Source organism: Epinephelus moara, chromosome 24 (assembly GCF_006386435.1).
Source record: "Epinephelus moara isolate mb chromosome 24, YSFRI_EMoa_1.0, whole genome shotgun sequence".
Lineage (NCBI taxonomy): Eukaryota > Metazoa > Chordata > Actinopteri > Perciformes > Serranidae > Epinephelus > Epinephelus moara.
In genome coordinates, this window is record NC_065529.1 from 40,989,255 (window position 1) to 41,015,111 (window position 25,857).

The following is a 25,857-nucleotide window of genomic DNA, read 5'->3' on the forward strand; positions in this document are numbered from 1 at the left end:
ACGAGGCTCCTGCCTGGACATTTGGATTCTCTCCGCACAGCAGCACAGCCTTGATACGGTGCTGGACAGCGTAACATTGAGCTGTGCTGTGTTTTAACAGCAGGGCTTTGGGAGATAAAGAGGGAATAATAAGGGGAGGGGGGCAACCTTACCACACACTTGAGCGATGTGCCGTGAGCTTCTCTCTCTCTCGTTTCAGAGCGTCAGGCTTTTCTACACAGAGACCTGGGACTAATGGAGGGATGCACTGATGTTACCCTTTGCTTGTCATGCTTGAATCACAGCTTCATATATCCTTTTGTGTCAGAGACCTTATTGTCTTCGTCTGCCACTGCCGCCAGCTCTACTGTGGGGTAGCGTGGCGGACAGAGCCCCCTCCTCAACCCCCCTCTCCCTTGTCTGTGCCCCCGGCTTCTCATCACTCCCAGCTCGCTCGTGTCTATTTACCTCTCTTAAGCTACCCTCCCCTCTCTGTTAAGCTCCGTCTTTCTTGCTCTCCCGCTCCCTGCTGCTTACTATCTCCCTCTCTTTGCTCCTTCAAAGCAGGCAGTCTGCTATTCTATCCAGGCGGCTTGCTACATGATCTCCTGGAAAACAGTTTTCGCCACCGCTCTGCCTCCTCACAATTCCCGAGCCCTTCCAGATTTCCATCTCTACAACGGCAGGATGTTCCTTCGCGAGGATTGATCCCCATCCGCCCCCCTTCACTTTCCCCTTCCCCTCCCTTGTCCTGATCTCCTGCCCTCTGACCCCTACCCTCTTGTTCTCTACCCCCACCCTCCCTCTCCCATTCGCCCTTACCCCAAGCCTCTTTCCCCCACCTCCCTCTCCCATTCGCCCTTACCCCAAGCCTCTTTCCCCCATAATTCATTTCACCCACTTGACCATGTTGCCATGTGTCTGCTGGCTCCAGCTTATCCTCATCTTGCTGTCCTCTGTCTTATGGACCCTGGGGGAAAACTGCCCAGCAACCTGCCTGTGCCCAGATCCTCACACTGTGGACTGCAGTGGCCGTGGGCTGACCCGTCTACCCAGTGAGATCCCCTTGGATGTGCGCAGGCTGTTGCTGGCCGACAACTGGATACCCAGCATCCCCTCAGACTTCCTGGTTCTGTACAGTGACTTGGTCTACCTGGACCTCCGGAACAACTCCCTCTCCCACATAGAGCCGGGGACCCTCAGCACCTCTTCCAGGCTGGTCTTCCTGGACTTGGGCAGCAACAATCTGACTGAAATCCCCAAGGGGACTTTTGGGGAGTCTCGGAGCCTGATCAAGCTACGGCTGGGCAACAACCCATACCTGAGCATGGTGAACGAGGATGCTTTCCTTGGCCTCACCTCTCTAAGAGAACTGGAACTGGAGCGCAATGCACTGTCGACGCTACAGGTGGGGGCGCTAAGTCAGTTGCCCTCCCTGCGGGCAGTGAGGCTAGAGGGCAACCCCTGGGTGTGCAACTGCAACTTTGCCAACCTGTTCACATGGCTGATTGAGAACAGTCACAAGCTTCCAAACGGTAAGCAGCAGCAGCATCTAAGAAGCGTTTGCTTTCCATGTGCTTGACCCAAATAAAGCGTATCTGAGCACAACATACAAGAGTATTATTGCAAATCCATTGCCATAACGCTGCTCCGGTCTATTTATGTTTTCCCTGTAGGAGAGGGAACCCCCTCCCTCCCCCTTGTTCTAATTTTATCTATTTCTTCCTCCACTCCCAAAGCATATAATGTGTGTGACTGACTATGTAATATGAGACAATAGCACTTGTTTAAAAGTGAAAGCTGCAAGGATGCTTTGTTTTTGAATGTGATTAATTTCAAAATACAAAACCAAGACACAATTCTAAAGGCAGCATTGTAAGAAATGACACAACCCGTACTAAGAATTTTAGCTTTCAGTTTCTCCCGTTCTCACCATGCATATAAACATTGACCTCTATCCTGCGTGGTAGTCAAATCGATCAATTTGCAGCTTATATTTATATAATACTTATTTTTATATAAGCCAACCATTTGGTGGACACTGTAATTCAGCAATATCATCAATTATTTTCTTCCTCACACCAATGGAAATCAACCCCCCATCTCTTCTTCTCCTTCTCCGCTCTATCCATGTGAATTTTTAGGCCCATACTATAGTCTCTGTCTACCACTGTGATTCAGCCTGGAGGGCTGAGTTAGATAACAGGGCTGAAGTTTTGGTGTGCTCGAGTGTGCAAGGCAGTCTGAATGTGTGCATGAATATCTGAGGAACAACACAAGACAAAGGGGATCACTGTGTCCCTTTTAGAAGAAGTAATATACTGTGGGTGAGATCTGCTTACATGGAGCTGATTGGTGGCAACATCTAAAGCTAGAGAGATGTCCTGGATAAACAAACCATTTCATTGTTTTAATCTGTGTGAATATTATTCATGTTGAGGTAGATTGTATAGAACCTAGATCGCCTGTCAGGAATAATTTATCCCCAGACAAATCATAGTAATGTTTTGTTCAGAGGGACCCATAAATGTTTTTACTGAAGGTCGGCTAATGTATATTACTATTAAAGCCCTGACAAAGGACACAGACAGCAGTTATCTCATAAGTGCACGCCAGCACGTGGGAGCAGAGGAGGCAAAAATAAACAGATCTGACAGTTCAGCCACACATGACTAGCAGCTCTTGCTGTTATCATATTCAGATCAGAGTGCAGATTTGACGTATTACACGGCTTAATCTGAGAATTTAATATGAATGCGGCTTGCAGTGTTGTGACATATGGACGTCGAGGCCGTAGTTTAAAAACATAATTCAGTTTTTAAATACAGTACACAGTGTTTGTGTATAAAGGTGTACAGATAAGGAGTGGGAGCATTTATATCTGTCAGTGCTTCAAGGTTGTTTGGGGTGTGAAATGTTGACCTTACAAAAAGAACATTTTTTTGTCCGATGAATAGCAGTGGACTAAATCTTGTTTTTAATCTCATTTAATTGGTTAGACATCAAAGCCTCTGCATATGGATATGTTGTAATTATGCAGAAGATTTCATAACAAAAAAATGGTAATTTTTCAATTTGCAAATTAAAATGAAAATCTTGTTCTGGCTCGCTAAAGCTTTAACTCGGTTCCACTAAAAAACTGGCTGGCTGCTGCAAACTGCTGACAACTCACAAAAGCAAAAACTCCTTATATACATTTAGGCCATGGTGTACCACGCTATTGATACTGCATTTCTCCAGGGCTCTACATTTGCCCCAAAAACAGACAAGTTTGGGTCTGTGAGGAAGCAAAGTTGATAAACTGGCAAGAATACCTAATTCCCCCTAGTAACAGGCTGCAAATGCATTAATCACGGCTTCTAAGTGTTGTCAACTGCAAGGCATAATGAATTGCATTAGTAGTGCTGGCCAGGCAGACATCAACAACAAAGAAGAAGCCAAGGGCCTGGCCAAGCTGCTGGCATGGCTGCCAACTGGCCCCAGTGTATACACACACTCAAATTGAGTTAGTAATGCGTATCTCACTTCATATGCAGCTCTTACATCCCCATCAGTGAGTGTTTGCTTTCTGACCCCAGAGACGAGTCCACCGGCTCAGACAGAGCAAACACACATACATGCTTATTTGTACGGGACATCTAAAGTGGTCCACATTTGGGTTTTTGTTGATGTAATTTTATAATTTTCTTTGGCCAATAAAAAGGTGTTTGGAATGTACTTTGTAATGCTAATGATGCTGGGGGATTGGATGACAAATAACATTTTAGAAAAAGGAATAATTATTCTCCATCTGAGGCTCTTCTTTTCTAAGGCGATGCAAATGAGTTCTGTAACAGGTCAGAGAGGCCAAAAGATGTTTCACTGAACTTTAAATATCCTCTAAAACAAGTTTTTGTCTTTCTGTGTGTATAATTTATAGAAGAGTTGCTTTATTTTTCTAACACTAAGACAGTCAAAAGTGCAACAGAACTAGCAAATACTTAGACAACGCAATACAGTGCACATCTTTTTACTTGTTATTGCAGTATTGCAGTATTAAAGAACAATCCGTCACCATCAGCAGATGTTAACAGTAAACTCTGAAGTTTTAGATGGATTATGAAAATACAAAAAACAGGTCCGCACACCTTAGTTTTAATCATATCACCACGTGACGTTTCAGGTACCAGCCCTTCATCAGACATGAACAAGATAAGGAGACACACCTCTGTATATCCTCCTGAGACCTTGTGTCCTCATACAAAGACATCACATTTTGGGTTTACTGGACCTTATACATCATTCTGCTTAACGCAGACCTGTTGTCCTCGTTCATGGACACTTTTTTGTGCCATCTAGTGGTAGTAAGAGCAAAATACACTAATCCATGTAAAAACAAGATGGCAGCCATCTCTGCCAAGTCAGTCTGCAGTCGATACTGACACAAAAGTGGACAAGGTCCAAAACCTGATCACATTTAAGTGTCGAAACGTGTTCATTTATTATAAATACAGTGTCTAGGTTGATGTTCCAACAAATTTGACCAATTCTAGCAACAGTAACAAGCTAGGATGCTGTTAATTAGGAAGTACTCATTTGCAGACATCAGGAATTTTTCATCAGCTCGTTGACGGACATTGGGACTTTATTATCATCTCCTTTGAGGACATTAGGGCTTTACTGTTGTCTCCTTTGAGGATATCGGGACTTTATTTATTTATCGTTCATAAAATTTAGTTTTTTATACTGATCAGGTACTAATCTCAAATAGCTAGGAAAAATTGAAAACGCATACCAAACAAATGTTCGGGTGTCAGGAGGATATACAACCAATGGTTGTCACCCAACAGATCATGTGATACTGTAGCACAGCTACACAGAAACGGAGTGCAACACACTACAAAACCAGTACAAAATGACACCACAGGAAAAAAGTTCATTTACTTAAAAATGTATTGAACAAATACTATATTTACAAAAAGACCAGCAGTGCCTCGAGTATCACCTAGAATATCACAATATTTTAGAATTAATATATTTTTATATATTTATATTTAGGAGCCCTGGATATTACACAATTTAGTGCTACTCAATGAGAAATACCAAATCTTGAGCAGCATGTAAACATTGTTTATGACATTGCTGTGGTAATTCTCATTGAGTTTTACTACTTTTTGTAGTATTAGAGGCGCCTCTATTTTTAAACAAAACAAAACAAAATCCAGAAAATTTTAAAGAAATATATAAATCATAAATATATCCTCCTACAATTTCACCTTGAATTTGCATGTCACTATGACGTTTTGTTTTAACTGATGTTTTAGTCATGTGATAATCGAGGTGATACGCTGACCTTTTTCTACATTTTTTTAAATGTAATTTTTGTAAATGTATTCCTGTGGTGTCATTTTGTACTGGTTTTTCAGTGTGTTTCTGTATAGCTGCATCTGTTATCCCATGATCTGTTGGGAGACCACCATTGGTTGTATATACAGAGGTGTGTCTCCTTATCTTTGTCATGTCTGATGAAGGGCTGGTGAAATGATTAAAATTTCCAAAAGGAGCTGTTTCTGGTGTACTGACCTGTTGTTGTATTCTTGTATTTGTTCTTCTCTCCAGCACCCAGTATTTATCTTTTTTGGATGTGCGTGCTGTTTTTTGAGTCTTCAGTTGAGACCAGATTATCAAAATCTAAGAATTTCCAATCACACAACCCCTGCTTTACCATTTTGTGACAGTTATTTCCTGCAGACATTTCACTACTTTTTGGGGCACTGCAGGAAAATCACTTGTACAGATTACTGGTAAACACAAAGTACGTGGGAGGATTGTGGTAAGTAAGTCGCAGGCACCCGTTGCACTCGTCCCCCTAAGTCCAGACTTCCAAACCCGGCTGGTCCACATGCAGACATCATACTCCCAGACCTAATTAACATAATGACTGAGCTCTCGATCACAGAAAAATGCGTTGACCTATTCCCTGGAACGCTGTGTTGGAAGTGGTTACAAAATAACAGATGGACACTCATTAGTGAATGAGGTTGACTTGATAAGCTTTTCAATATGTATCAACTCTAACAGCCATCATGAGTGTGGGTGGCTCCACTTAATACCTCATTCATCATAGAGGAAATCAATTACAGAGGTAAGAATTACTCTTTAAATTGTGCATCAGTGTGCTTTTTCCGTCCCCGTGGGAGTTGCATCCTCATGTCTGATTCATCATACGATAAATCAGTTAGCGGGCCAGAAAATTACAGTTTAAATTTTATTTGAGTGTGGCCCCTTTTAAAACCAAGAGCTCCACTGATGTTCAAAACACGTAAAGGTTGAAGCTGCCAAAATGATTCCTGTATCTCAATTTCACACTGTCATGTACAGTTTATACTTACACTTACAAAAAGTAGGGATGCACAATATTGGATTTTTTGCCGATATCCAATATGCTGATCTATAACAACTGCTTTGGCAGACAACTGATACCGATATCGATATATCCACTCAGTTCAATGTTTCAGTGTATGTAATATTTATTCATTGTGTAAATGAAGAAATAGCATGTTGGCCGATTCTAATACTTCATTTTAAAGCCAATATTGGTCGATAACCCATGTAACTGTGAGCCCGGAGGCTGTGACCTAAGCGGTGCAGGCGTTTCTTTGTCTTATGACAGGAGCAAAGGAGGGAGTCAGGTCATGTAGTATAAAGAGCGATAAAGTCTACATAGGGAGGAAGGTCAGGGTTGTGGACGGGTCAAAGAACACAGGACTTTGACCCAGAGACCGAAGTTTGTGTACCACGTGAAACCCCAAGTCAGCATTGAGTTATTTCAAGCTATGTATGCAACATCACTTCATCAAGTTGCGTTACTTGTACGTCTTAATGTGATGACGCCCAACCATGATTATTTTTCTTAACCTAACCTAACAATTGGGGGCACTAATTTGCAGTAAGAAGCTCATCTACAACAAGCAGTGTTTGAGTGACATTGGTTTGTAACCTGAAAGTGCTTTATTAAGGTTTTTTTACCCGTTTCAATCACCGGGTATGTTTGTTTTGGAGAGGGAGAGACCTCTGTGGATAATTTGGCTCCCACTAAAAACCCCTGAACGTCTGGATCAGAAAAAATGTGAACACACAATAGCATGTGGGGGGCGAGCCGCCCGTTTCCGAGATGCCAAACAGTGTGGGAGATACTCTGACTTGTAACGTGAAACTGCTTTATTCAGTGTTTTTACTAGATTTACCGACCTGGTGCGTTTGTTTTTGAGAGGAAGAGACCTCTGCGGGACAATTTGGCTCATGGTAAAAACCTCCTGAACAAGGAACACTGAGGGAATTCTAGCCAGGAGAAGTTTTAGCTGGTTGCAGTTTTCAAGTCACCGCTAGACGCCACTAAATCTCCCTAAATCTTACACACTTCACCTTTAAAGTACGTAACGTGACAACACCCAGCCATGATTGTTTTCCTAACCTTACTGATAGGGGTGCCAAGTCATCACATTTACAAACTGAGCATAATTTTTCGTAAGATGTCATACGAACCTTTGTATGAGGATTATGTTCCAGATTTGGGGCACAGTATGGCATTAATTCATCAGATGATGTCACAGGATGTCGTAATGTCCAGAAAAACATGTCACCAGTAGAATGATTTAACAGAATGTTAGACTAATTTTTAAAAAAATATATCGATTTATCATGACAAAACTGTACTGCTATTTTAGCAGTCATCCTAAAATGTATCTATGGCTCCCCCTGTGATGGCCTGCATAATGTAGCAGCTGCAGAGCCCATGCTGTAAACCCAATTCCCATTCCATTTTTCACTTCCTGATTTCCCCTGTGATTTCAAGTTCACAAAGCAGCACACTCTTCTGTTTGCGTAACTTTGATTACTGCCGGTCAGCATGATGAGTGGGTGGAAGATGGTTTAAAATTCTGGACTGCTTTTGGATCGAAAAAACATTTCTTTCCACATGGCCGTGTTTTGTCTCCATGTGCAGAGTAGCGTCAGGTATTCATTTTGAGCTGCACACAATCCTACAGACACACATTTAACTGCCTGCATGCTTCTGTGTTTTTTGCTAGCATTTAAAAGTTTTTAAGGCACCATTCAGGTTCATAAATGTTTTAACGGAGGGATGAGTGTAAACATGATCCACTGCTGTCTCCAGTGCTCTTGGGTTAAGGATGAACAAAGGCCATGTATAATTCAGAGTGACACAGTTCTACGGCACATTGGCCAGGGTAATTGGAGCCAGAGCTGCCTACAGGGCAAGGCAGGCCAACTCCCATGAGAGATTGAGGCCGAAGCCCATCGTGGCATTGCTATCAACACTAGTCATGACCTGAACAGTTTCACTACAAAGTAGCAGTTCATGTGACAGGGTCAAAGTCTGAATTTTCCTCCACAGCCTATCGAGTTGCTCCCCAGAAACCTGTTACCGCACAGCAGGAGCAGCTCTGAAAAATATGACCACACGCATGATGCCATGCCGCCCCACACGACACTACTTGCTATCTTTACTCCCTGCGTATGTGATGAGAAAATATCTATTCCATTAACACAGGCTGACAGCTTCTTTTATCTTGGCCTAATTTAATGTTTATTTAAAGTTGGGATGTGAGAGAGAGAGATGGTGCTGGCAAGGGAGAGCGGAGTGTGAATAGGTGGACCGAATTACACAGTGTGATAGCATCAGCTGCTGCACGGACAGGAGCAGAAAGGGATAATCTGCCAGTGTCAGAAATAAAAGGTGAAAAGCCAAAAGGTTTATTTCACTGGCCGTGTGCAGCTTTGTGGATGATATATACTCTTCCTCCAGTGTGCGGTCAAGTGTGAAGCATAAATTGCGAAGAACTGCATATTTAGCACTTTCAACATAATGAATCGTGACATTAGACAAACTTTGTAAAAAGGCATCCACTAGGTCTGACCCAAATGCTTCGAAGCTTCGATCGTTGCCATGGTAATCAATGTCCAAATCAGTGCTTAAATGCTCTGCTCTTGTACACCATTACCCCAACATTCCCAAATGGCCCTCAGTCTCACGTAGCCTCCACAGAGCTGTGTCAGCACTAGAGAAAGATCTAGAAACACTGATTATCTTTCTGCCATAGGGGGAAAAATGCTCGTTTGTTTTTGTTTTCTTAAAACCAATCAGTCTCGTCTTTGGCGGCACTAAACTCAGGATGCAGTGACGGTGCTCATGCAAAACAGTGTCGGGGGTGAACTTCTTTGGTGGAACATTTGCACGTGATGAGGTAAGCCCTGTCCTTTAAATTGCCCCGCAAAAAAAAATTATGTCGCTATGTGATTCAACTTTACTGATCAAAAAGACAAACCTAATTTGATATCTGGGGCCCGAGAGGTGAAGCTTGACTGTACTAAAGCTCTCAATCGTCCGTTAAAGCCTCAGACAATTTGCTGGCTGTATGTGGCTCTAGCCGAACATTATGACGATGATATCACAAGTGTATGTGAAGTGGAACAGATCGCTACACTGGTGAAGTCACTGTCGCCGGCCTATGCTTCTGCCACAAGTTAGAGAATGTGGCAGATCACCTTGACTGGCAATGTCAGAAAAATGATCAACATCGAGGGCAAGAAAATCCTGCGAGACAGAGTCTGGGCTTTTCTGAGGTGCCTTGATGAGTTCTTTTATTCGTTGTAGATCTTTACAACAATTTACAGAAAGAACAAAGCAGGCATGCCTTATTACACAATCCAAATCTGCGACAAAACGTGCCACTTTCAGTGTGCAAATTGTTAGCTCAGAGGTGGTTGTTTCTCGTAGCAGAGAGAATTTGGAAATGGTAACGCGCAGACAGTGGAAGGAGGGAGAATGCTGGCTGAAATCAGCGCCCCAGTGGCAGGCTTATAGCCACATAAATCGAGAAATAGTAATCGAACATAATTTATTATGCATCAACATTAGTAGTTATTCTTAGACAAGGATATTTTAACTTAGTGATCGGCTCAGTTTTGTGATTACAACAGTTTGACCACCCCTGACAGCCTTACAAGCCAAGTTTCCATCAGCCTGTTTAGATGCGCATCTAGAAGTATCACATCGGAAAATTATGATGGAAGCGCCAAAATTTGAATTAAAATCCCCTAATTTGCACAAACTAAAATATGCTCGCTTTAGCCGGGTTTTGAAAAATGTTGATTCGCAAACGGGGATGGAAACAGTTATGTTCGAATTAAGTCTAACGTAGCGCACCTCTCTCCATGGTGATATCCACACTCCGGGTCGGGAAGGTGGTAATGCATTTACAAGCTGGTTGCCAACTGCCAGAAAACGTAGAAGAAGAATGCAAGACTTGTTTTGTTTCCGGTTCTGCGGAAAACAAGCGCGAGTTCGTAGTTTTCACCAAAGTCCGTACATTTAATGGAAACACACAGGATTTGTATTTCTTTTAATGCGCATTTCCCAATGATTCAAATCACTTTTGGATGGAAACATAGCTACAGATAAGCTAGCATGATGTTGAAAAAGTCCAGTGTCAGGAAAGGGTTAAAAATTTACATAAATGACCTCCAAAAAGTGCCAGATGTGCCAGAAGGCAACTGGCATATTGCAGATCTACAACAAACAAACCTGAGCATTGTTAAGTAACCGTCTTGCAAAGTATATATCCTCTTGGGGCCTCAGCTTCTGGTGTGCATTTTTAATTTCTCCGAGCTATTTGAGATCAGTAGGACCTGATTAATATAAAAACTAAACATTGTCTTTGAACAGGAAGTAGTTCTAGAGAAAAAAAACGATGTCCTAATATGATGGGTTTATCTTAATAGTCACAAGTGTGTAATAAAGTGTAAAAGTGTTCACCTGAACATTGTTGTGCAAAAATTTAATTACAAATAATGCAACAAATCTAAAAGTCTTGTAATTTGCTCATTTACAAACTCTGCCAGTTGATCCATACTCCAACTTAGGAATGTCCTTTTGTCTGACGGAACAGTCTCACACCTAATTGGTCCCAACGTCCTCAAACAAGACAATTATAAAGGCTTGTTACTGTTACTAAAATTGGTCAAATGTGTTGCCATATCAAACTACAAATATTATTAATCATAAATAAACATGTTTCAGTCATTAAATGTGGTCAGGTTTTGTACTTTGTCCACTTTTGTGTTGGGGTCGGCTGCAGACTGACATGGCAGAGATGCCTGCCATCTTGTTTTTACGCAGATCAGTTTATTGTGCTCTTGCTACCACTATATGGCACAACAAAGTGTCCACGAGTGAGGACAACAGGTCTAGGTTAAGTAGAATGAAGTATAAGGTGCAGCAAACCCAGAATGTGATGCCCTCATATGGGGACGCACGGACTCAGGAGGATATATTTTTTTGCACTAGTTATAATGACTATGACTACAAGCTGCGTGCTGACAGTGGCTAATTATCACGTTATCTTTGGTGCATTGATTCAAAAAATGTCCTCATCTGTCATTACTACATCCCCCCACTACCCCATGCAGCTTCGATTAATCATGAATATTTCTCACTGAAGCTTTGAAAACCACCCAAAAACTGGTATTTGACACAGCCCTAGTATCTGCTAGTATTCATAGTATTCACCTTTTTAGTACCGTCTCTTTATGTTTGGAAATGAGCTCCTTTCTGTGTGTAAATTTGTGCCTTTGTGATGAGACATTTTGAATATGCCCGTGGTGCAGTGATGTCAGCGAGTCTCCACGCAGAAGGAATTCCCTCCTGAATGATTCACCCTCGACCCACTGTCACATGGATGCTTGTCATTTTGTGCATTCATAACACATTCGGTTCCTCTCCGACTCCCACTCTTGCCCTCTCCTTGTATCATTCTCCCTTCAGGTTTCCCTCAGACTCTTTCTCCCAGTGTTGGCGACTAAATAATCCTTCTGTTTCTCTGTAATTATGTCTGCCTGGTTCTTTTCACATCTACTGAGTATTGGACATGAGTGGCATATTCATCTCATTCAATAAAGTAAGGAGGGGACAGTTTTGTGAGTCATTATCACTACTGGATAATTTAGGTGGAGTGTCTAGACACTAAGCGTGGATGCCAACTCCTGCAGGGGTCTGCAGATGTAAGATTGTGGTGATTTTGCCTTTGCGATTGGTGCAGAGATCAATCTAGACGGACAGTGTGGTGTTGAGGGAGGGAGGAGAAACAAGCCTCCAATATCAGTCTGTCACAGCGAGGTAGATCAATCACGGCCCAGACAGCAGATAGCCTATCCCCTCGGCTGGCTGTAATCCTAAATGTAATCCATCAACTGCCCGCGCCAGGAATGTAACATAGCTGTGTGGCCCGACATACCTGATAGTGTTAAGGCATGATTTGTGTTGCATTATGGGATGGTAGCCTGAGCCAGGCACACTTTTTGAGATCATAGTGGCGTTTGGGGTCGTTCAGGGACTTCAAATGTTGTACTGTATCAGCTTACCCATTTATAAAGCTGATATTGACCCACTGTAAATATGGTTTTATTAAAAACTGTCATCCAGTTAGATAGTTTATGAGCATGAACCTATAAATTCCTTAAATATCCTTAATTATGAAATGCATTTCCCTTTCTTTACTGCATTGTTCTGTTCTTTAAATGATTGTTGGTGTATTAAGGTTTTCTCAGCCACAGTCAATCTCAATTCATCTCAGTTAATTAAAATGAACAGATTTCATTATAGGTTCTGGTGTAGCGACTTAGACTTGCAAGAAAAACCCACCAGCACATGTTCAACCTGCATTTGACCCGTTCATATAATCCGTGTACATCAAATCATAGAGACTCGGGTCTGCATCTGTAGCCCCATACACATCATCACTTAACAGAATTACATTGAATAAAATAGGTACCCAATAAAGTTATAAGCACCAAACACAGTTAGTTTTTCTCCAGCACTCCCTTTTATTGTAGACTGTTGTAAACTGTCTGTTGCTCTGCCTCTCTCAATGTTGCTCTGTTATAAATTTGTTCTCTATCATGTCCCAAAACCAAACGGAAACAAAATTTCCATGCTAACTGTGAACCCTGTTCTGGGTATTAAAACACATCAGTGTTTTAGGGCCAGTCTACACATATACAGGTTTCTATAAAACAGATATTTCCCCCTCAGTTGAAAAAAAATAAAATCTCTCCACACAAACTTTGTTCTACAAACATTCCCCATATACACTACAACGCAAAAATGACTCCAGATGCTCGCTGGCATTAGCTGTCTCCCATGTTCACCCCTTGTCACAAAGGTAGTAAAGTGTACAGCCTGCCTCTTTCAAAACACCCACTGGAGATCTTACCACCGTTGATTCCACTTTGATATTAGGCCCAGTTCAGACCAAAGATTCACAATGACTCGAGTAGAAACAGGCAGCTACTTGCAATGCACCGTTCTGCGACGTTCTAAAAACCTGCTGGTTCACACCAATGCAACTAGATGAGATGGTGTATCATTTCTATGCAACAACTTTCTGTACTTCCTTTCTGATTTGCAGCTTCTCAGGCTTATATTGTGGCTGAATAATTTGTAGCTTCTTAAAATATGAATGAGGATAGTGATAGTGAGATACTGGCTACAAAAAAGAAAATAATGATAATATATAAATAATAAATACATCACAATAATATAAGTAAGCAGTGCCAATTAGTTAGTTGGGAGCAGGCAAACACGCCGTCTGCAGTCATTTTGACTTGACCAGCGGACTTAACTACAGGCCGATTGGCTGTAGCAACAGATGGCGACCTTTACGTTCTAAAAACAGCAGTTGGCGATTTGACCAGCTGAGTTGCGGGTGACACCATCAGCCGGCTTGAGTCCTGTCCGACGGCCAGTTCACACTGCTGCAACTTTTCTCTGCAACGTTATAAAGTGGTTTCATCTCGTCGCAGTTCTTTGGTCTGATCTGAGCTTAAGGATTAAGTCACTCACTCAAAGACAAAATAGATGATGCTCCAGACATACAAAAGTTTCCCTTCCAGTCCTCACCGACAACAATTCCTCTCAAAAATTGTCCCACAGTCTTCTGGTTCGACCGGGTCTGATCTAAAAACCATCGTCTCTGTTGAACTTAAAACCGAGGATGCTGAGGTGGATTACTAGGTGCAGCAGATGTCTCCGTTGGTCAGGGATGTTATGCAGCAATACTGCATTTAAATTCGAAGTAGATATTATACCAGGCAGTGCCAACAGAATGTAAACAAACTAGTAAGTTGGTCCTCCATTGTTATTGTTCCTGGTGCTCGTTACACAAAGCAACAATGGGCATCCATGAATTGAGGAGCTGTCCACAAATTTGCACATTAGAAGGCGTTTTATACCTCCCTAAAACTCTGTTTGTATGTGGCCAAGATGCCAAACGTAGAGGAAAATACCAGTTTACAAAAATCTGTAGACATATAGACAGTTTTTAAACTCTGACATAGAAGATGTGCGTTAAACAACAAGTGATGTGAATACTTGACAGTGTGAAGCTCCAAGTTTAACATCCATTACACATTATACAAAACACTGAATGCAAAAGGCTGAGAAAATAGGCCCACTGATTAAAAGAGGTGGCTGCTTTCCAAAATTCCAAAAACTGAAGTGTTTAAAGGTAGGAAATTAACATTTTAGCAAGCTAACGTTAGCAACTGTTTGTCAGTCAGCTTAGATTTATTCTGTTACTTTGGCCTGCTGGTTCTTGAGTCCTGTTTGGTAGCAAGGTCCAGTTTTGATCGTAAATACAAGCTGGGATGAAGGAACAGCAAAAACTAAAGAAGACTAAAAAGTACACGTGTTGTTTGTAACTTTAGAGCTAGCTAATATCAGGAAAAAAGGTAACTTGCTTAAACAAATTCAGTAACTGTCATTATAAGAAGAGGCCTTTAGCTCTTCATTGGACCTATGGGTATACTTAATTCACACAGTCAGATGATGGGAAAATGACAAAACCTCCTTTAATTTGGATTTTAAAGTATTCAAACATTATTCTGTGATGTAGTTACCCTCATAGCCACTCTTAGTTACAGAAGGTGAGTGGAAATTGTCCCTAAATTTGCTATCTTTGTGTGACATTTTTGTAGTGGGTTGTAAAAATGTGAAACCAGATACCAGCAAACAGAGTGACTCATTTTTAATCAGCTGAATTGATTGTACAATAATGGACTTTACTGCAGTCATTTTCCCGCCGGTTTGTTGACACTCTGATTATTTTCTTTGCTAAGTCGGAGATAAGTGTCAAAAATATCACGCCGATCCGACTTAAGTATTTTCGAAGCTGTTTTTAAGATGCACACCGAGCTCAGGCTATGTTTAACAGATATTTGTTTGACATAAAGCAGCCCAGAGTCAACAGATTAGCGACGCACTTTCGTATCAGACACAGGTCTGAGTTTCCTGCATGTCTAATCCAAGGCCACATTCGCTAAGCCTGGACGTCCGCCCTCTGCGAGAGCTGTGCACATTCTGTCAGACGAGCTTGTAATGCTGAGGAACTATAATTATGGTGTTTGTTCCAGAAGATTCCACTTTTGGCCAAATACCACAGCTGTTCAGTAATTCCCCCCTTTTGTCAGGCAGTGTAATAAGCCAGTGTGCCCTATTGTGTAATTTTAGTTCTTAACTGCAACTGTGCAGCTCAGTGGAAAGCTGTTATCTCTGCTTGCAAAGCCTGTATGTTCTATTGCAGGGTACATAGGATGTAAATAGATAAATGAGAAGTATGTGAAAATATACATTTCAGACACCCAAAGAGAAAGTTTTAGTATGGTATGGTGCACTCATATATCGAGACTAAAATGCAACTAGTTTTAAGATTACCAATAAAAGAGTCGTACTTTATCCGTCTGTCCACCATCGTCCTCTTCACCAACTCTGTATCGATCATAATATATGTAATTATCCTGTAAGTCCTGCAGGGCCCATGTGCTCTCCAGGATAATTGCAGTCTCAGATGTTATTAATCAAGCATCTAGGACAGGCAAGACCAGACAGGACTGTCTCAAAGGCAAAGGCCAAGTCTCAGAGGTGATGGGTTACTTTGCTATGCAATAAGTGCCCTGTGAATATAAATATAATCCATTTACCTCAGACAGAAACAGACGGGACAGGTGCTCCAATGTATTGGATTTTCAGTTGCATTCAAAGTTTTCTTTGTCTTTCGTAAGATGTGTGGCAGTGACACTAAAGGTGAATTTGGTGTTTTTCACTTAAATTGCTGTTGGGAAATTAATTAGAACAAGGTCAGCGATTCTGTCCGTGTCTGCCTCTTGCTGAAGTCTCTATTTGCACATTTTATTCCTCTCTCTGCTGCTTGTGTCTCTTCATTTAACAGTCAGGAAGGGATTTATTTTGAAGAACGTTAAAGTTAAAGTTAAATGACAGACATTAGAATAAATCATTACTAACTTAATACCACTGTATGATTATGAAGACAAAAAAACACACTGCTTGTTTGTGAATTTTGAGGTCCAGACAGTGTTATTCACGAAAGGCTGAGAGAGAAGTTGGAAATGTCGCAGTGAAAACTCTCCTACCTAAAATCCCCGCTGAGTCAAACTGTAATTTGGAAACTGAACTGATGATTTTAGATTGTGAGCCATATGGTTAGTTATGCAACACAATTCTTAAAATATTAGATTTAAAACAAAACATTTTCAGCTCATTACTGTCACAGATGAGATTAACCATCTCCTAGATGTGTTGTGCACTTGTCTGTAAGCCTCGCTGGTAGACTTGGATGCAGTGGCGCTCCTAGAAATTTTTCACAGGGGTGGCCAGATGGGGCTTCTGAAAGTCTTGATGTGACAAACCAAAACCAAAAGCCATAACTGAAAGTTGATATATATTTCAATATCTAGGCTATATCTTTCGATATGCTGTTGTAGTATATAAGCTCTTTGACAATGAGGTCAAAATGAGTTATGGAATCGCATACTGATATACTTTGGTTTCTTATTTTACAGTAATTATTATTAATTATCTGGTGTACATAGACTAATACCAGTGCAGTTAACATTTTGAGTTCCACAACAATTTGGTTTTGCTTTTCCCTGGAAAAACAGGGATCAGTTGGTTACAAACACCTGGGATTGATGGCTCAAATGCTGCTGGGAAACTGAAACTCTGAGAACCGAAACACTGGAGCAATGGGCATTTGTTTTTGTGATGACCAGCTGTCAGAGAAATGGGTGTTCGGTCCAATGGGATAGAATGAGGCTTTGAAATTTTGGCCTGTCGAAACAATGAGTTGAAGACTTAAAAAGTCTTGAAATGTCTTAAATCCAATGTCACAACAGTAAGGCCTTTAAAGTCATAGTCTTGCGTGACCAGCCTCCTTTACTTCAGAATGGGAGTCTGGGGACATTTGTCTTTCGTTTTGTAATAGAAATGGGTGGGGATATCCAGATCACGCGACGGCGTTGCCATAGGTCAGAGACGTTGCAGCTCTGCAATATAGCTGAATCAAATGAAATCATATCCATTTTAATCTCTTCTTGCGATGCACTGAACACTTCCTTTTCTGTTGTACTACGGACAATTCGGGTAACAGCAATTCCGGTGTAGGCGGGTGTAAGGCAAAGCTAATCAGCCGTTGGTCGAGGAAGTATGGAAGTACACGGATTTGGATCCAATCACATGACTGCCGCCGGGAGCCAGCGCTAGTTCCATTACAACTTTACTATGGGAATGTCCACAGACGACAGAGTCATCGGCGTCTGTGTAAGGAACTATAAAAATCATTGAATAATCTTAAATTTGAATTTGTGAGGTCTTAACTACAACAAATGTTTTATCTAATTTAATTTATTTACCATTCTTTTTGTAAAAATGAGTGGTGAAGCCTTTCTATGCAAAAGTCCACATTTCTAATATTGCAAATCTTTGAGAGAAAAAAACCTATAATACTGTCATTTTACTTTATACTTGCACTTACCTGTTGGCAAAATGTAGATTGACTTAACTCACTTTTAATAACCATATTCCTACATAACACTGACCTCTGCAAAAGACCTCATATATATTACCTACCTGCAATGCTTACCTGCCATGCTTAAATAAGTAAAGCATGATTTGTCCAAAAATCTGTCCTAAATTTGGGTAAAAGGTGTTTTGAACGGGTCTTAAAAAGCATTAAATTTAACTGGCTGATACCTGTAGACACCCTGCCTTTAGATGTGGTGATTATAAAATTGGTCTTTACTTATTCCGAGTGACATTAAAAAAGTTCTTAAACAGTCTTAAGACTAATTTGCCTTAAGCTGTAGGAACCTTGTAGTTTTTCATTAGGCGGCAGCGTGCAGCTGCATGCGTCCTCTGCTCAGTGGGAACACTTGAAAAGAGACACTGGCGCTCGGAAAAGACAAATAAACGCTGGATGGACACTCAGACATAATGCGTTGTGTATCTTAATGTTTTAAGCAATTCATTGTTCTTCAAATACGGGTGTAGCAGTTGTATCAGGGTGGCTGTGCCCCCCCCCGTCCACCCATTGGTACTGTCACTGCTTGCATGTTACTCACACTGTTTAACTGAGCAGTTCTCTCACATACACTCGACTGAGTTTGTTTTGATCTCTAATTCCCACAACATACGGTAGACATGTCTTACAATGAATCATGCCAGGAACCAGTGAGCTCGTTTTTGGCTCCACCAGGATTGTTGGTATTGGCGCCTAATCAGTTTGGAGCCTCATTCTAGATGCCGGGTTTATTCTGACTCACTGGATGTGATCCTGATCCAAGCTACTTGAGTTCTCTGTGGAGCCTGTCCAGCACGCACTTGCTATGTGCTACGGCTCTTGGTTCGAGCCTGGTTGTGGCCTGTGTGTGTGTGTGTATGCCAAGATGGGAACAGTGCCAGCCATTTGTAAAAAGAACACACGTAGAGTACACAGTTACATACATTAACGAGGTGTGAATCATACTTTCAAACAAAGTCACTAAAACAGGACTTGGATGTGACATTTTCATAGGAATAAAGAGAAACAGCTGGTGACATTCTCTTTTTTTCTAATTGTCAACAAATCCCACGAGAAGAGAGAAACCAGCAATTAATTTTCCTACGATGACACATAAGCCTCATAAAGCTTATTTCTCCGTGCCATCAACCCTCCATTCTTGTCCAAAGACTGTTACAGACACATAAATTAGCCACACTGTTGTGCTGGGTGACATGTTCCTTCATTACGATAAACATAAACACTGTTGTTTATTTTGATTCAGTCACACATACACCATCCTGGCGCCATTAATGCTCACCAGGGCACTGAATGTGTATTTATTCACAGCTGAAACCAGTCCCAAAAAATGCAGAATTTACTCCCTTTCAGTAAAGATCGCTAACAACTACAGTGCTCAGATATTTAAGGTTATTGTTTTGCTTTTAATGACCTATTATTGCTTGGAAAATAAAGCTTAATTCATGGCTAAATTGACCTATGGATAAGCCACGCCCCCCTCCTCTCACTCGGACAAAATATCAACATTCAGTGACCGGCGCTATGGCAGGTGTCACAGGAGGCAACTGATGATTTTTTGAGACATAATGATCAAATTTTGGTGCATCAGAGTGCCACTGAAGTTAAGGTTTTTGGCTCAGAATATGAGAAAAGGATAACGGCCTTTTTACCATCTTTACCAAGAGTGTCTCTCCGTTAGTTTGGTGCTACAGTATTTACATTGAATCATTCAGCATAACGTTTGCCAACCTTTGTTATCTCTGCCATTACAGATAAATTAATGAAGCTAAGCTCCAGAAGTTGACGTTAGCTTAACTAGAGCCCTTTGGACAACAGCTAACAATGATGTACGATCACCAAAGTACAAAACTAGAACAAAATAGGCTAATGAACTCCCAGCAAACAAGGTGACATGATGAACAACGCAGCTAGGAGCTAACGTTAGGCTAACTTTAGCTAACGTTAGCTAGAGATGTTAAAGATAACTTTATATTTCTTTGCAGCAACGTGACAATATGTTGCCTCAAACACAATGTTGTCTTACCTTAGAACAGATGTATACAACCTTATTAATCTTAGTCACGTTGAGTTGATGTTGTGGTCTAACGTTACCACACAACTTTATCCAAAGGAGACACTTTTCTCGGTTGAGATGTGGTTTAAAGGGTAAAAATTACACCTCGTCGCCCAGCCTCTCAGGATACCTTGTGTCAGAGTTGCATGTACCCCATGCACACCGTTTGACCATTTTTAAACTTCAAATCTCAGAAAAGGCTCATAAAACCGAACAAAACTGACTTTCTGTAATGCATTTCAATGGACGTCCAGGCAGAGGATGTCCAAGTGTATGGGAATGGCTATACTCACTGTGATTGGCTCATCGTGTTTGAGTGCGGGGCTTAGCCATAGGTCAATTGTTAAGATGACTCAACTTAAACTCAAACAACAGCCCCAAATAATCAGCACAGTCTCGTAGGTATACCTCCGTCATGTATGCTTGTAATGAACTAAATGTATCTATAATTTACTAGTGATAGGAGGGAGAGGACATCCTGTATTATCTTGCCACATCCCCCACATATTATTGTGCTATGTGTAGTGTTTTAATAGTTTATTTTTGTTTTATTTTTTATTTAACCAGAAAAACCTCTTGAGATTAGATTTTTTTTCTTTACTTTTTCAAGGGTGTCCTGGCCAAGACAGGCAGCAATATTAGTTACAGACAGACAGCATATAACAAAAATGTACAGCTCTCTCACAAGAAAAGTCAAAAAGTATGTTAATGAGCAACTACACATGATTGCAAAGACCAGCCGAGATACACCGTGATATTGGCATATAGAAGATTATTTACAAAAATCCTGCAACAGTGCTTTGAAACAGCCGAGAGGAACCAATGTGTGCAGCTTTACATCCATCTGCAGAAGATTCCACATACAAGGAGCTGCACACAGAAATGCACGCTTGCCATACTCTGTACCTACCCTCGGTACAGACAATGTAATCTTTAAGAAAGCTTCAGAGCTGCAGCACAAGCCACAAGTCAAGGAAGTGCTGGATGCAAAAAAATAATACATGAAAAGAGATCAAAACATCAACACGCTCATCTGCATTGTGAATACTGTTGTCAGATCTCTGTCAGAGATGTAAGTCTACAATACAGGCAGCATCTCTTCGAAAAATGACATGTTAAACAACAAAAACAGGCAGTTAACATAAAATAAAAACATAACTTTGATGTATTAGCTTCCTGTAAGTTGGGCGTTTTAATGTGTGTGTGTGTGTTTGTGTGTGTGTGAGTATATCTTGCGTCCTCTACTAATTGACTGTTAGAGGGAACGTGAGAATCTGTATCTCGTATTAGGGATTAGTGTCACTAAGTTTTATCAAGCTCTTAAAGAGTTCAGTTACGAACCTAATTAATAGTGTAGAGAGTCAATCGGAGGAGCATGGAAACCAATTCCATGCCATCACTGATTTCCATTATTTCCTTTTTCCATTGTCACTAAACGGTTTCAAGTGAATTTTTTACACATATTGGTACATGTCCAACTAAGTTTTACATAACTGACTAATAAAAGCATGTTATATTATTGGAAGCTGAGTTGTATACTTAAAGTTCTGCTATCTACTTGCTTTAGTAACACTGACATGTTTAAACGCACACTCAGAATTAAGGTAGTTTGGTGATTGAACATAAAGTCATAAGATGCGCTGTTACATTTGTGTGATAACAAAGCATGCTGCAAAATGTGCTGACTGTTGAGCAAGGAGCCAGAATTGATGTACTGCCAAGTGTGTGCATTTGCATGTGCAGTATCAGTAGAAGTAGCCGCCCACATTGCAAGGCTTCATCTCCACCCACCTTTAAGCTAACATTCACATCAATATGTCTAGTTTTTCCATACTGTACATTGTCAATATGAAGGCAGTTAATGGCTGTATAGATTATGGTCTGAAGTGTTTGCAGTTCTCATTCACTGGAACAGCATTGTAAGTGTGTAATTAGCACTTCAGGTTAAACTCAGAGGTTGACAAAAGTTGTCAGTAGAACAAGTAGAATCAATTACTCTGTAAGCAGTGGGAAGTGAACACCCTGTAATGTAGTTTCATTGGTAATACCATCGACCAGTCTTTAACATATTACAGTTAAAAGGACAGGTCACCCAAAAATAAAAGATATGTGTTTTTCATTCTTACCTGTAGTCGCTGTTTGTCAGTCTAGATTGTTTTGGTGTGAGTTCCCTGATGTTGGAGATATCGGCCATAGAGTTGTCTGCCTTCTCTCAGTTGTAATTGAACTAGATGGCACTCAGCTTGCCCGCCAACCAAATCACTGCACAAAAGGAAGCATTTCTCTATTAATCGATGAGTGGCTTGTGCTTGTGACAGGGTGGACAGAGATGTAAGTGTTAATGGCATCCTTCTAGGCTAAGCTGTAATGCTAGCTAGTTCAGGTAAGGTAGCTAGTATCAAACTAAGGTGGACGCTTCCTTTTACATGATGACACTGTCGGCGGGTGTAGTTCAGTAGAAAGAAAATAGTTCCTACATGAAACTGCTCACAACAAGGTCTGTGGATTATCATGAGTAACCAGATCATGATTTCTGGAAAGAGACATTGCAGTTGATTTTTTTAAATTGATATTTTTAGCACTTTGAGCACCACAAGCAGAGTGCCATCTAGTTCCGTTATATTGAGAGAAGGCAGACATCTCTACGGCTGATATCTCCAGTACACGGCAATAGGGCTGTAAATCACTGGTTTCATCACGATCAGGTATCATATCGATTCTTTGGGCAACGATACAATATTTGCCGATATTACAAAGTCTGCCATGATACGATTGCAGTGCAGTGCAGTGCAGTGACGTTTACTTTATACTGACTCCACTAACACACATTACAAAGCACATTAAATAAGTTAAGTTCTTCCGAAAAGTCCTTTCTGAAAGAAGTGTTTTGATTTTAACCCAAACCATCATCGGTTTCATTAAACTTCATCTCTACTTGGTTTAAAACCCTGACAGCAAACTTCTCCCAAAAGACATAAAACAACAAGATCATTAAACAAAAGTATCAAGTTAATCTTAATAAAAACTGTCAGTTGTTTTTTGATAATCACTCATTATTAGCTTTAGCATGTTTATGATGCATAAACAAGCCTAGTGGCTAGCGGACTTTCCTCCATTCATAACTTAAATGGCACGTATTATTTATTCTTTTTCTTACTCACCGGTGGTTTATGTCACAGCATTTCTCGACAGAACAACACAATTATATGAATTTTAACCTGCATGCGCGTTTTTTCCAGCATAAGATAGTTGAAACAGCACAGCTAATGTTGCTGTAGTGAGAAGTCAGCAAAGTAAGATGCCCGTCCAGGCCGGTAACGTGGGGCGTGTTTTATCTTATAACTGCATTGTTTGCATACGGCATATTCTTTGTCTGTTGACCCCTTTATTTTCTCCGAAATCAGTATTTGGGATTGTTCCCTGGTTAATAACGTTATCCTCTTCGTCTTTCTCTTGGCTGCTTGCCATCTGTCTGCTGCTGTTTTAAGTAACGACTTTCAAAATAAAAGCGTGTCCTAAAGATGACAACATAGATCGTTGATCATTGAATATATATATATATATATATATATATATATATGTGTGTGTGTATATATATCGATTCAGATCGATGGATTGGTAACGCACACCAAAATGATCTAGATTAATAAATCGCACTACAGGTAAGGGGAAAAACATATATTTTTGGGGTGAACTGTCCCTTTAAAGCTGCTCTAATGATCCAGTCTCGATCTCATTTGTAGTTATGAGTTGGGAAAGTAGGCTCAATGCAAGACTTGTACCCTTGACACACAATAAACCACAGCCACTGTCCTCTTCCATTTAAATGATGGCTGAACAATAAACTATGTGCTAGTGACAGAGACATGGAGGGCAGCGCTCACTGATTTATCATACTTCCATCGTGAGATGAGTTTGGTCAAGGTGCCCCCGTCTCAGACGCTGCCCTTTACTCATACATCAGTAAATTTTTGAGACGCGACCAGGAGTCACATTTAATGAAGGACTATATTCTTCGAGATTTGTCTTGTGCAGCTGGCATCTTAAATTAAAATGATTTAAATTGATGTTTGCTCCTTTCTCCAAACCGTGTACAAAAGATGCAAATGGATTTGTCTTGTTGTCAGAGGCACAGAGATGGCGATCATCCAGAGCAGCTTACACAGCACTACACACATATGGACAAAAATAAAGCCTCTTTAACAGGGCAAATGAAATAGTTTTAAACCCTCAACAGTTGGACTTTACATTTACAGTATCACTGTGCTTCACAGTGTCTTATTATTCCTCCTTTATTTCCACAGAAGCTGCAGTCATGCTGTGTGGGTGGGTGTACTGTATACACAGTGCAACTTCATCTCATAAGTGAAGACTTCTGATTGACCTTACAGTTATTAAATCAGCTCCCACTCTGAAAAAACTGCATCGCTCTGTTGAATTCGCATCTTTTACAACACAACTCTTTCTGAATTAAACACTTGAGTACAAACAAGACACCTTGCAAAATATACACTCTGATTACTGCAGACCTCTGACCAGGTGTGGGCTGTGTGAGCTGTTTCTCTAATGGGCATATATGCATCACCTCAAATGAAAGATCTTTGGGGAAATAAAGGAGTTCTTACATTTGCGGAGTACAGGCAGCACAGACGTAGCTGCACTGTGCTTGCTCCTCTATATGATGCAATTTCTGAGCGGCTGCCATTTGAATACATTCATCTAAAAGTCCATAAATGTGACATTATTCACTGCAACTCAGCAGACTGAGCATGTCGAGTAAATCTGTCTAATCTTGTTTCCTGTTCCAACGCAGGGGTGGAAAGTATGGAGTGCTCCCTCCCCATGGACGGCAGACGTGTATCCCTGTCGCAGCTCTCCAAGGACAGCTTCCGTGAGTGCCAGGCCACCCTGACTCTAACAGACCTGCTCATCATCATTTTCTCTGGCATCTCAGTGTCTGTGGTGGCCATCATGACAAGCTTCTTCCTGGCGTCAACTGTTCATTGCTTCCAGCGCTGGAGTAAAGGCACCAAGGGGGATGAAGAGGAGAGTGAGGAGTGAGACGGGGGTTGGGGGGTTTGTTTTAAGGGCCTGCGTGGCCCTGGTACTGCAAACAATGAGAGGATACCGCAGACAGTGTGTGCTACATGTGACAAGTTTCATGCTGCCTCCTCCCTGGTGAATGTCCAGGACTGTTTAACGGTAGGATCTTGCCCTGGTACGGTTGCAGTTGTTTTCTTTGCACGTGAAAAATGGTAACAAAGGACATTCCCAAGGAATGAGCCAAAGTCCCAGTTAAAAATAGTGAGTGCCCTCCACTAGCAAAATGATATTGTAGAGATCGTATTTTTGGCTGCGTGAGCCTGTGGTCATCTTTTATGGCTACTGGCTCTTGGCTCAGTGTTGTAGGCCTGCACAATTATAGCGAGGCTAATACTCTTATAATGAGAGAGTAAACAATTAACAAAGAAGTGTTGCTGCTGTGCTGTCACATTAGTATTAGACGAGGTGATAACTTCTCTCAACGTGTAATCACATTGGACATGTACCCTAAAATCCTGTAAAGTGACATCAAAGTTAGGGCAAACTTTTAGACGATTTTCGTGGGGCTTCATCTGTCTAGGGAAGAATCCACGATCCCATTGGAAAAAAAAAAAAGAAAAAAAAGAAAAAAGAAGGATGTCATACCGACCAATGACCTCAGTAATTAACTGCCTATATACCATGATATGCTGGCATATCCTGCCATTTACAACGTCTTTTTTGGACAGCCTCACTCACATTCAAACGTGGTTCACAAGCCACTACGGTTGGCGAATACTGTTGTTCCTTCTGCGTGTAAAATTAGACAGTGGCAGAGGTGTCAGTAGGAGCTGGAGGGATTTGGATAATGGC

At 41.1% G+C, this 25,857-nt stretch overlaps 1 protein-coding gene across 1 annotated transcript; it reads left to right on the top strand.

Moving 5' to 3' along the window:
* The first annotated feature begins 827 nt into the window (after positions 1–827).
* On the top strand, positions 828–25,604 carry lrrc38b (leucine rich repeat containing 38b). Its single transcript, XM_050038827.1, has 2 exons — positions 828–1,514; positions 24,776–25,604. The coding sequence occupies exons 1-2, from the start codon at positions 887–889 to the stop codon at positions 25,021–25,023; spliced, it is 876 nt and encodes a 291-aa protein (XP_049894784.1). The 5' UTR covers positions 828–886; the 3' UTR covers positions 25,024–25,604.
* The last annotated feature ends 253 nt before the right edge of the window (positions 25,605–25,857 follow it).

Bases quoted from the DNA above. Each gene is read 5' to 3' on its own strand.
- lrrc38b (XM_050038827.1), top strand. From the start codon at position 887: ATGTTGCCATGTGTCTGCTGGCTCCAGCTTATCCTCATCTTGCTGTCC. The intron at 1,515-24,775 runs GTAAGCAGCAGC...GTTCCAACGCAG, and splicing joins CAGTCACAAGCTTCCAAACG to GGGTGGAAAGTATGGAGTGC.